Source organism: Pseudomyrmex gracilis, unplaced genomic scaffold (assembly GCF_002006095.1).
Source record: "Pseudomyrmex gracilis isolate BER0280 unplaced genomic scaffold, ASM200609v1 scaffold_16, whole genome shotgun sequence".
NCBI lineage: Eukaryota > Metazoa > Arthropoda > Insecta > Hymenoptera > Formicidae > Pseudomyrmex > Pseudomyrmex gracilis.
Window position 1 is genome coordinate 1 of NW_018020600.1, and position 13,123 is coordinate 13,123.

General features: G+C 36.4%; 2 protein-coding genes across 8 annotated transcripts in view; one reads left to right on the top strand and one right to left on the bottom strand.

The window, feature by feature from the left end:
- Nucleotides 1-23: 23 nt before the first annotated feature.
- LOC109864055 lies at nt 24-2,122 on the bottom strand (the record flags this gene model as incomplete). The annotated part of the gene is made up of 2 exons (XM_020444876.1): nt 1,198-2,122; nt 24-1,036 (listed from the first exon to the last, which is right to left on the bottom strand). Coding segments are annotated over exons 1-2 (1,938 nt in total), but the record flags the coding sequence as incomplete, so codon positions are not given.
- Nucleotides 2,123-13,077: 10,955 nt separating this feature from the next.
- Nucleotides 13,078-13,123, top strand: part of LOC109864021 (protein tincar) — a 65,007-nt gene continuing 64,961 nt past the window's right edge. For 6 of the 7 annotated variants that reach the window (XM_020444808.1, XM_020444807.1, XM_020444810.1 and 3 more), the window contains exon 1: nt 13,078-13,123. The gene's annotated coding sequence lies outside the window, so the exon portion shown is untranslated. The other variant, XM_020444809.1, reaches the window with a different exon arrangement.

Below are 13,123 nucleotides of genomic sequence, written 5' to 3' on the forward strand. Positions count from 1 at the left end.
CATTTCCTATATGTTTTCTTTACCTCTCTTTTCCTCCTTGTGCAGCTCTTGTCCCACCAGTCCTTGTGACCTATCTTCCTTTTCTTTATTTTATAAACTTTTTTTGTCATCGCTTCCTGTACTAAGTTCTTCAACTTATTCCATTTCCTATCTAAGCTTATCCTTTCCTGCTCCTCGGTCCACCCTATTTCCTCTGTTTTGGCTTTATATTTTTCTATTGCTTCTGGATCCCAACATATCCTCTTTTTTTCAATTACCTTCTTCTCTTGCTTTTTCNGCTTCATTTTTCTTCTGCCGTCTCTTTCTTCTTCCTCTTCAGTTTCTTCCATTTCTTCCATCTTCATACACACCGGCATATGGTCCGAGTCCACTCTCTCCTCAACCTTGAATTCTGTAACCTTATCTACTATAAGCTCATTTACAAACACGTAGTCAATTACTGTACTACCCCTTGCTCCTACATAGGTAAACTCTCCATCCCAATCCCCATTAGTCCTACCATTTAGTACATTCAAACCGTTTTCTATCATACTATCTATGAATTTCCTACCTCCGTTACCTATCATTTTGTCCTTACTTTTCCTCTCCACTCCTCCTTCTCCTTCATCTCCTCCTAAATTTCCTATTCTAATATTAAAATCACCTCCAACAATTAATCTTTCCTTTTCAGATTCTTTCATTACCTTTGTGATTGTTTCTCCAACCTCTTTACCACTGTTTCCGTTGTTATACATTATTATAATATTCAGGTTCTCATTTACCTCTTTCGTTCTCATATGTATTATATTATCATATCCTGTTTCCATCCTTTCCCACTCCTTTCCTCTCCAATCTTTTCTTATTCCAACGACTATGCCTCCTATCGCTCTACCTTTCCCTTTTTTCTTCATTGCATGGCTGCTCACCCACTGGTGTGAGTCTGGTAATCTGTTCTTTATGTTCTCCCAACCTTTTTCTGTTAGCCATGTCTCACATAATCCTATGTAGTCGTACTCTTTTATAAAATTCCAAAACTCTACGTCCTGACTTCCTAATCCTGCAACATTCCAAAATAACATTCTTTTTTGTATACCTTTCCTCTTGTTCATTTTCTCCTCCTTCTCCTCTTCTTGGCCTCTCTTTAGTTTTCCTCTCCTGTGCTTTCCGCGCCTCTTTCTCCTCCCTCCACTGCTCTCTTTTCTTTTCCAACCTCTGTACTTGTCCTTTCTTCTTCTTCCTCCATTTCCTTTTCAATTTCTCTCCATAGCTTCCAAGTACCTCCTATCCTAACCTTACCTAAACCTATTTTTATTTCTTCACCTTTTCCTCTCCTTTCCTTGGCCCATCTGGATATTCTTTCCTGTATCTTTCTCTCCTCCCATGTTAAATCGTTCTCTATAAATATATTTTCACCTTTTAACTTATTCTTGTTTCTCATCACCTCTTTCTTTTCTTCTTCACTGTCCAGCCCTACAATTATTACTTGATTGCTCACTCTTCCCCACCCCACCATACTGTCCAATCCTAACTTCGTTTTTAGGAAAAATCTTGCCCACCTCTTTGGATCTTCCTTTATTTGTTTTAACTCCTTTGCGTCTTTAATTCCTTTTATTACTATATTGTTCCTTCTCTCATCTTTTTCCTTGTGCGAGATCCAGTTTCTTAGTTTTCCCACCTCTCTTACACTTAGCCTACCAACGCTTACCCCTGACGTGACAGATCCTGCGTAGCTACTACCTCCTACTTTACTTCTCCAGTCTATTTCTTCTTTCCTCACTGATCTGTGGCTATCATCCTCTTCCACCTTTTCTTTTACGTCTCTAATTTCCTTTTCTATCTCACTAAATTTTTCTTCTATCACTCTCATTCTTATTTCCCAATTCATTTCTTTTCTTTTCCATTCCTCCATTATTTCATTCTGCCTTTTTCTTTCCTTTTTCCATTCCTCTATTATTTCCATCTGTCTATTTCTTTCTTTTTTCCACTCGTTTATTTCACTTGTTAGCCTATCCGTTAAATCAGCTTTTATCTTTTCTAAACTCTCCACTTCCTTTGTACTTTTACCCTTATCTTTTTCCGCCGTTTCGCTTTCGAAAACCACACTTTTCTTTTCCTTCTCTGTATTTCCTTTGAATTCCAACATCTTTTGATTTTCCTCCTTCCTACTCTTCCCTAACCTACTCACTCTGCTTGTTTCTGTACCTCTTCCCGCCATAACCTCACCTTTTCGGCAACCTTTTCTCCTTGCTTTATCTCCCTTCCTAACTCACCACCTATCCTACCTTTATTTCCTGAGCTTACTCTACTACCTATTCGTCTAACTCTCGCCTTCTTACCTTATTTTCTGCTCTAACTACTTGCTAAACTTATATCTAATTACGTACTACAACGAACCCACGTACGCACACAATCACTCCTCCTAACCAAGTCTTAAAAAATAAGTAAAAAAAATATTAATTTTTCTCAATATTTTTGATAGCTGTTAAAATCAATTCTTATAGCAATACCATTATTGAAACAATAGCTGCCTACAATATAATATAATGTGTAAATAGACACAAAGCAATTTTTTATAGAACAACGTTCACAGTTTATCTTTGTGTCACGCTTTTCTTATAAATTACACGGCACAAAATGAACTAAAAAAGTTAGATGTAAGAACCGGAAAAAGCTTCTTGAACTTCGCGATCCCGTGAAAGTTTAGGAGCGTCTGTGGCGTTAATAGCCTCATGCATCATCTGCGGGCAAAAAATTCTCTATTGGCCGCTAACGCAGCAACCAAAACTTTAGTGTTACGGTTTAACCGGTGTCAGAATGTATAGCAAAGACACAACAAATAATCATTGATATATCTATGCATTGTGCTGTAATAAATGTCTAATAAAATCAACTTATAATCAATAAAATGTGCGCTATCTCGGTCTTAGCTACTCTTGTCACAGTTGTCTTATTGAGAAGTTTATTTTGTTTATTTTTAATTTAAATGCAACATAATATTAAGAGTTATTCAAGTATGATAGATTGAAAAAAAACCTTGAAATACAATTTGTACATTATTCTGTTTTGTGATTCTACGCGATGTTTTGGCATTATTATATTCTATACATTTAGATTTCTATCTAAATACAGTCTCTGAGTGGATTATGAAATTACGAGAAACTGTATTTCCAACTAGAGTGTCAAAGACAAACTGATGGTGCATTCTGGTAGCTGCTAAAATGAAGGTAAAATCGAAGCAAGGAAAGAGGTAAATCTAAATGGGAGATAAAAGAGTAGAAAAAAACCAAAAAAATTAAACATATATATATATATATATATATAATGGCGCGGAGCACACACGTGATATAAATAGCCGCGCGATCGACCTGCGGCTTTTTAAATAAACATCGGATCATCTCTTTCGGTAAATTTAGAAGATTGTCAGAGTAGAGATTTCTCAGTCGTTAATTGACGTCTTTTTTGGCTTTCTCACATTTATTCATACACGTGCATATATAAACGCGGTAAATGTTTCGAAACTCGATCGAGAATGTTTGCCGTTGAGAGAGATATTCTTGATCTTTTATGAAAAATAATCTTTAAGTTTTACAGAATTTTAATATATATATATATATATATATATTCAACAAAATAAGAACTTTTTTTCTCTCTCTTTCTTTCTCCCTTCCAGAGAACTTCAAAAGTTTTGCTCTAAATTAGAAATTTATACTTGTTAGTACATGTTTATATAATTACGATTAAGTGTACAAAAAATTTAAGAAAAAAATTTAAAGAAAAGAATGCGAGATTTCTACGTACTTATGTTAAAAGAAGATGTATATATTAATAAAGAAAAAAGTTTACAAATAATTATCTATCTATTATACAAGCATCTATCTACTATACAAGCATTTTATTTGCACACTTTTAAAAAAATTGTTTATTTTTTTGGCGCATACCTGAACTGTAATCGGTAGGTAAGCATTAGGTGCCAGCCGCAGACTAATTGAATTCTTCTCATTATCTCACACAAAAGATGCTCCGCGGTACCACCTCACCAGTCGCTATTGGCGCGTAGATATGTATACGTGAGCAATAATTAAGTGCGGCCTCGACCTGTCTTCTCCCGCGCCTCCTTCTCGCTTTGAATACGCTATTACTCCCATAGTGGTTTTCTTCGTTTTTTTACTTTTCTTCCAACTCGATCTTGCTTCTAGCGCAAATTCATTTTGCTATAGCAACAAGTTCATTATAGGTTTGCCAAATTCCCATAGAAGAAATTAATTATGAGCGATAGATGAAGCATCGAACGAAAACGATCGTGGCATGTAATTGGCAGACGCGTCACTTTTCTCATTAAGTTTTGTTCGATAGTCTTAATCTCGTATTAAGAAATGTGATTGTTTGCGCACACCACCGAGATCGTTTAATTTTTCTTTATATTATACTCTGTTCCTTCGTAGTACACGTTCTTTGGCTTTTCCATCTTTTTCACGGGAGTTTTTTTCTATTCTTTTTTTCTTTACGTGGGTGCTCGCGCATACGTAAAAAGGAATAGTTTCTCGTTTAACTTGCAAACAAAATTATTCATAGCAACTCTCTGTGCTAATCATGCGTTGGTGGATTGCAACGGTGCGCGTGTGGTTGCAATTGCGAGAAAAGCTCGACTGGGATAAGATATGAGCTTGGCGTTACACGATAACCGCTACTCATCTATCCATTTTCCTGTTTCTCTTCGCGCACCCTTGTAATTTCTCTTTCTCTTTTGCGTGCTTGCTTCATTAATATATCTTGTTGGAGCGGGAGATAAATCATATTTTATGCTGCAAAATCAAAAACTACATAATGTACATTAAATACGATACATCTTGTAATTTTATGTGCATTATGAAGTTACAATTGTCTTTTCTTCGCAAGTATATCAAAAATATATTATTTTATTTATTAATATAAATTGGATTTTAATAGTATTTTTTCAAATAAAGTATGCACTTAATACATTTTTTTATTGCTTGGTTAACTTATATTATACACATATATGTAAATAAAAGAAACTCTTCTTTACACACACACATAAAAAACAATATTAGTAAGCTTTTGAACACGAAATTATTGATCACTTTTTGTGATCAACATCGTTTTGATATGCTCGGGGTTACACGCATCTTTGTTGCATTGTGTCATTGATACAATGGCTACATATTTAGTCGCAGTCGCGTGAAAATAGCATCGCATTTCAAAGCGGTTCTCAAATGATATATCATAAACGGTTAATGGCAATTCCGACATGAATAACACATCGACGCGCGTATTGATAATTCTGAATATTTTCCGATAAAATGCTCTTGTTATATGTTCAAATTAAAAGTATTTTTGTTCCAAGATTTTTTTCATGAAATATATATCATTTTTGCATTCAAAAAGATAAATTTTGTTAATTTTTGTTGTTTTAATAAAATTGTTTCGAAGAAATTAAAATTGTCAAACAAAAAAAAAATATATATATCGGAAGTTTTTGCATAAATATCTTAATCTTTTTTTAGTATTTAATGTTCGAAAATCAAAAAATATTTGTCGCAGTTGGTAAGAAATGAATACAATTAAAACAAACTTGTATGCCAAAAATTAATCTTATTCTCTCAAACCATGCTGCTTCATAATCAATGAAAAGATCGCTCGGGTCTCTAGCGTGTCATAAACGCGCGTCATCAAGATCATAAGCTCGTCGAGTCAAGAAGAGACAGGTTAAAGTGAAGATAGCGCAAAATTGAAGAGAAGAACGCGAAGGATTTAATGCGATGATATTCGTTCTTCTTACTCCACTTTTGCCGCGTGCAGAGTAACATGCAATTTTACTTTAGAACTTGACGCATGGTTTTGCTCGCACGTCTGCTTGATTATTGTTATCTATCGTCGACTTGCGGCCACTTCCGGTCGCGCACATAAATACGTCCCGTCATCCTTGTACCTACACCCGATCGAGACGAGAGATCAGCTCGAGCGGCGCACATATGCGTTCCGAAACGCCACAATTTGATATGCACATATGCAACGATTTTTGGGAATTGGTGCGTTACACTGCGATGCGCACTGATGCATCTTGCGGAACGAAGCTTATCTCGAAATTAGATTAGAAATGATTAGATGGTAATCTGTTATTATCTATGTGCACGCAGTGAGGTGAGCACACGGTAGAATCGTAAAACGTGACAAAAACATCACAAGCATTTCTAAACATTGGTTTTTAGCGACCAATTTCTATATACGTATTGAAATGTTTTTGCCGTGTGGCATATGTATAGTTTTAGAACCTAAGATTCTAAAAAACAACTCTATTTGTGTATTGTGTAAAACCACTAAATAAAATTTGAAAATGTAATTTTATCTTCGAAAGTTTTAATCTCTAATGGTATTAAAAGTTTGTTTTAATTTTTATAGATATTGTGTAGAAATGTATATCTTTGTGATAAAAAACATTTTACTTTATTACGTCGCGGAAAACTTCTCTTTTTTCTGTATACTTAGCAATTTTCTTTATTCTAATATATCAAACTCTTGTTTAATCGACGAAAAAAACGTGATTTCTTTACTTCCTGACTCAAGTTCTAACATTTCAAGAAGTTTGATCTTTTTATCATTCGATATGACGATTATAAATGAAAATATGTTAATTCTTTCTCCCGAAGTGACAAAAGGCCTTTCATTCCCTGCACGTTGGGAAAAAGCCGGTCCTCACTACCAGCCAGAAGAGATGGAAGCCGATTACGTAAATCCGTCAAAGTAGTCGAAAAACGGCGTCGTCAACTTCGTCCATTGTTATCGCTCTTCGTCTTCCTCGCTTTGCATTCGATTATAATTTTCTTCGACACACCTCGTTTAATCTATTATCTACTCGCTCGCCGAGAATCTCGAGATTCCACTTGATTTGCAATTATCACGCTATTGTCGATTGCGCATTTTATTGAGCATAAAATTCAACATTTATGGCGACTCACATTTCATCTCAACGTAAGATACGCGAGTGTCATTTCGAGACACATCTAATAAAACGAGCATTCTTCTCTTTACGGACACGATATATTTCTAGTTGTAATATGTTTAATTCGTTTGAGATATAAGAGGAGGATCTCTTTCTCAAAACCTCAAACTCCTAAATTGCAATTAGAGCTAGCGTAGAAATATCTGTTCTCATCTCACATCTGCTTCGCTAATAGATCCGTTCTCTCTCTCTGTTGTTATTATTTCCAATTTTACTTTGTATTAATACTGTAAAAAAAATTATCGTGATAATATTGTAAAAACATAACAAAAGTGACATATGTATCTATATTTTTTTATATATTTCAACAAAGTTTTGTCCGACACATGTTTCAATATTTGAGTGTGCTCTCACTTAACAATGTTAACTCCGCTCGATTGTTGAGATGCGTGTTACACGCTTCTCTTCATTATTGAGCTTTGTCACGTTTCGTGATGTTTTTGCGTGTATTGATATATAACGGGATGAAAAGTCCGGATTGCCGTCGACTGCGAAATAGTTAGGTATCGGAATGCCCGTGTATTTACTCCGCAGAGCGAAATGTTGCGCGACTTCTTTTTTTTTGCCGGAATAACGTGTAACAAGTCGCTGCTTTCCACGTCTACTACTGCGTCTAAATTTCCGCGTGTTATCGGTACGTATAGGCGCGGGCGAATGAATGGCATGTGTATGACGCGCATATGTATGCGTGAGGCCATTGTGTCTTGCGCGCGGATCTCTATATAAGACGAGCGCGCGTTTATGTGAAAAATACGCACCGCCTGCCAACACTTCTCCTAACGTTTGCTCTGTGCCTCATTGAAATCTCGAGAACCTTTTATAACTACATCGAGAGACCGACCGTGCGAGCCGCTGTGCGCGGTGTCTGTCTCTCAGTAATTTATGCTGAATGCACGCACTCGGTAGCTTATATTTAACGTGACATAAGCCGGACATTTGAGTGGCAAACGATAATACGTCAACTTGATGTAAAAACGTTATTTGAGTTTTCTGTGTCACCGGTGGAAATCGTGTCAACGTGTATTCTCAGTCAATGACAAAGTATGGGCATGTATGTTGATACATATGCATAAACGCATTTTAATATTTATTTCGCACATTGCCGGGTTTCGTCGCTATACAGTTTTATCGCACGTTTATTCGATTTAGAATCAGGTTTTGGACAATAAAAATATGTTCTTGCTTTATCAAAAACCATTTTGCATTTTGAGGTTTCAATACGCATTTTGCATTGCTATATGCCGATTGAATTTGTTGTAGAAGCTTTATTCGTGAAAAAGCAAAAAAATACCAATTTCATAGCGTACGAAAACCTCGACCATAAACCTCAAGAGTTTGCCAAAAGATAAGAAGAGAGACACGCCTCTCGTGAGATATTACAAGCTGCTTTTCCTTTTTATCCGACTCTCGAATATCTCGACTTCGTTTCCTTTTCTGCTCTTTCTCTCTCTCTCTCTCTCTTTCTCTCTTCTCTTCGCATCTATTCGCGGTAGTCTGCAACTCACGATTCTGTTTGGTTTGCCCTTCGACGCGACGGATTATCAGACACTCGTCCGGTCTTCAGCAAGAGAGATTTCCTACTCTCTCTATCTCGTCGTCGAGCGCGAATACTTGGAGGACTTTGCAATTCCATCGCTCTGCATGTATCCGTGGCGGGAAGAAGAGTCTTCCAGCGAGAAAGCGTCTATCCTTTGGCCGTGTTGCGGAAAAAGTGAGGCAATCACTTTGGGATTTTATCCGGGATTACGAACGCGATGAAAGAAGGAAGAAGACAGCAGCGAGTAGAAGGCATAGCGAATAAGCGATTGAAAAAGAAGGCGACGGGGAAAAAGAGGACCTCTTCGATTGCAGCGGATTAAACGGAGACTTTGCCTTTTTTTTTTATCAACTCTTTCTGTCTCTGGCCGTATCGTCGCCGTTTTCCTTCGACTTCGAGCGATCTTTCTACAAAGAGAGAGAGAGAAAGAGAGAGAGAGAGAGAGAGAGAGAGAGAGAGAGAGAGAGAGAGAGAGAGAGAGAGAGAGAGAGAGCATTTACACCGTGAATTTTCCACATAAAAGAGCGTGACCGGGATCAAGGTCCTTATATGGATCAATTCGGATTAACGGCAAACGATCATCAGCTATCGATTGTTTCTTCAGCCACTGCAACCTGTGCGGGACACGCCGCTGTGAAGGCTTTCATAACATTGCGGTGGCCGGTTCGGTTGATGAGATGTCCAGCTGAGCGAAGTATTGCTGTACACACACTTATTCCATTGATGGAGTCTACATCGTTCGTTTGGACAGCGGTCTTTGGATCTTCAATTCGTAGTGGTTACATCGATGAGGGAACGTGTCATTCTTTGAAAAAAATATAGTGTGTAGTAAAAGTATCTTACATTTTGGAAAATTTAATTTTTATCAAAATTTAGTCTAATCAAAAAATATTTAAATTTTCTAGTTTTTTAATTATCAAATACATGTATTTGTAAAATTAAATTTCCTTTACTTAAAACTTTAAAATTGACTATTTCGTACAAGATAAGATAACAAGTATAATCTGCTGCATATTTGATATACATTATATCTTTATCCGCAAACTATCTTTCGTTTTATTTAACAGCTGATAATGCACAATATATTTTAGTAAAAAAATATTGTTCCGTTAAGTAGCAAATCTTAAATTGCATCGTGACATTAATCCATTTTCGCTGAAAAAAGTGCCAGATGTGTCAATATACCGTAAAGTTATCCGATTCTGGAATTTTGCGCCGTACTGTCGCTGGTTGTCCCCTTATCTCTCTCGAACATCACAAGTCGAGACGACAGGTGACAGCGGCTAGACGTGTTACTGGATATATTGCTCGAGTACCACCAGCAGCATATCTATTTCGATCCGCGCGGTTTTTCTTTAGAACAGAAAATACCTGGCAGATTTCAAGCGATCCTTTTACCGGTTTTGACAGTGATAGCCATAAACTCGACATCCTTCCCGCACGCTGTAATATCCGCTGAATATATTTCATTCCGATGCAGAATTAAAGCGTAGAATTGCGCCGTCTCTGGGTAATTTCATTTCGCGGATCGAAGTGTAAGGGAAAGGGGTCTCGTTTGCAATAAAGTTCAACGAAATTCACGCGTAAATTGACAACAAAACGTGTAGTTTCTTAACGCGGAACGTAAAGTTGGAACGTACAGAATGAAAGTCTTTTAGGATCCGTGAAGTGCGACGTGATAACACGGATATATATCCGCTGCGACGACTTTAATATTCCTAATTAAATTTTGCTCAAGAAAAGGAATAGTCCTTGCAATGCGCAATTTCGAGTTTAATCAAGTTTTATCTCGATTACCGGCGAATTCTTTATAATATTACGATTAACAACTGCTTACTGGCTTGAATTACGTCTTCTTTAACTAATTAAATATATGCCCCAGTGATTATGGTGTTGCATAAAAAAATTATCTGTAATGTATGTGTAAATGTGTATGTGCATTTCTCTCTCTCTCTCTCTTTGTGTGTGTGTGGAAAGTGCACGCACTTGGTTTTTTAGAGATACATACAAATTATAATACATCCGATCGTAGCGTTGTAAATCACGAATAGTACCTACGTGTACTTAGCTATGTGCACCGCAATTTGTCTCTTGTGACATTCTGCAGCTGCACAAGATCCCTATTTTGCGCTGCACATGGTATTGAATTTGCAAAGCATAGGATACAAAGTCAGCATGTAAATGCACTTTGCTACGTGTTAATCCTTATCTATATGCAACGAACTGTGATAATTCTAGTACAAACAAGTCAGAGAACTTCCTTTGTTTTGTATCATTTAATTATATTTTAAATAATGTTTTTGTTGTATATAATGATTTTAGAAAACAGTTTTTTTGAATAAGAATTATAATATGAAATATTGTGAGTTGAAAAAATGTAATTATAATAAAAAACTGTTTAAAACTTGAAGTGAAAAAAATAAGACGGAATGCGATCAGAGTCAAAATTGTCAAAACTAATATAAAGTCAATCTCTGTAATTAAAATGTCGAAATGGCGAGACGTTATTTTGGATTTTGCAGTAATTGATATTGACATTGAGTCGCAGTGACTGACAGTGACATTGTTCCTCGGTATTAAATCGGAAAACACATTTCTCATCTTCATTTAAATTTTATATATATATCTGTTATTTATTTCATTCACACACAGTATCATCACATGTTGTATTTTTTACCTATTTAAGATCAATGAAAAAAAGGTTGAATATCGCGGTTTTGTTTTTTTTTTCATCATTACTTGCTCAACTTTTCCTAATAATTTTTTACTACCGCCACTTTTCATTAGTCTAAACTTTTTTAAATTAACATATTAAACCTACTTTATAATAACAATTCGACAATCTTCATTTTTTAACCCAAAATTGTTCTCTTCTCGGGAAAAACTACACAGAGAGCTAAAAATATACGCTCGACTCTTTTTATGCGAAAGAGGCTCTTTGAAAAAGAAGGAACGCGGAAGCGACGCTTTTTATACCGAACGATTATAGTTTCCTGGATAGATGAATGTGTGCCAGCATGTACACATTTTCGGACACTTTTACCCAATCCGGGTAGTCACAAGCCCGTAAAATCGGACGCGCGTTCGTTCACATGCGAGGATCTTCTCGATAATATAACGCGCTTTAATTTTGGAAAATCTCTGCGCGCACGGTCGCTTTGTGTGACCAATGATGTGTGTGCGATGCGTGCAAATCGAGCCAGTAAGTGTATAAGCCTCGCGTTTCGCGTGTGTTATCTCTTGCCGGAACAACTCAACCGCTTTGTTTGCGATCTAATGTATCGAATGCACGCTTTCGCGCAGCGCGCCGTGTGTATATGTACGTACATTGTTATTTTGTTGTCGATTACAGCTTTCAAACGTGAACGGAATACGCGCATTGTAACACGAGATTATCGTGAGAGAACATAGTTTTCCTCAATGAACTGTATGTAGTCAGATCAATATATTTACGAACAAATTAAGTGCAAGAGAGAATACAATCCGATAAAACAGAATAATTCACTGGAGCAAAAAGTGTACTACAAGTTTTCTAAAATTGCAAGTGCATTGATGGTGCTCTTTATCTTGCGCAACTTTCTCTATGGAGTTGAAAATATATTTATCATTCCCTTCTCTTTGGTTTTGTTTTTTATAATTCTTGCAAATAATAATTATGGCTGTTTCATATTCAAATGTAATCGTCGATAGCAGTCAAAAATTGCGAATCACGAAGGAAAAAAAAGACGAGAAAAATGATGCCTAATGGGAGAAGTTTTTTTTTTTCACTTTTATGCAAATCCATGCTTTGTAATTGCCGGCGGGCAAACGGAATCCACTCTCGTTCTCTCTTTCGTTGGAAACAGGGTGGTTGCGACAGCGAGATCCGCCAACCGTGTGTTTGTCTTGTTTGTCTTTCGATTTGGCTGTGATCAATGACGAAAGAAAATCTGTCGTTTTCACATGGCGACAAAATCTGTCGAAGTATAAAACCACTATGAAAAATTTCATGCACGCATGCAATTATTGCATTATCATCAACGTGCGCATTATTTCTTTGAAAGTTGGACAACAAATTTCGGATTCTCTAATAATAAAAAAATATTTCAATTCTCGCGATAACAAAGTATATATTTGCTATTAAACAAATAAATATTAAATATCGTTGAGAAAAGACAAAATGCTAGCAATCAATATCTCGATATTTTTGTATTTTTGATCAAACTTAAAAGAAATATTTTCAAATAAAATGAAACGCGTTCTCAAAAGTGTTTTTTCTTAAAGTCGCCAACATAACCAAAATTCTGGGAAAATATAGTTCGAACGAGTCTTCGACTGAGAAGACCTTACATTTGTCTTCCTCAAACGATAAATGCTAGGTAGAGTGCGAGAATCTTCAATGCACGCCTTGTAATAGCTACTGTTGGTGGAGGCGGTTTCAAGTTTCAAACACCAGTTAGTCGGGACGAATGTTTCTCTCATAGAAGATTAACGATTGGTGGAGGATGCAGTGTCGCTTATCTCTTTTTGCACATCTAAAAGTTCTTCCTCTCTTTTGTGTTTCAGAATTTGCGCCCGATTCTTACAGAGCGTCCTGGCACATCATATCG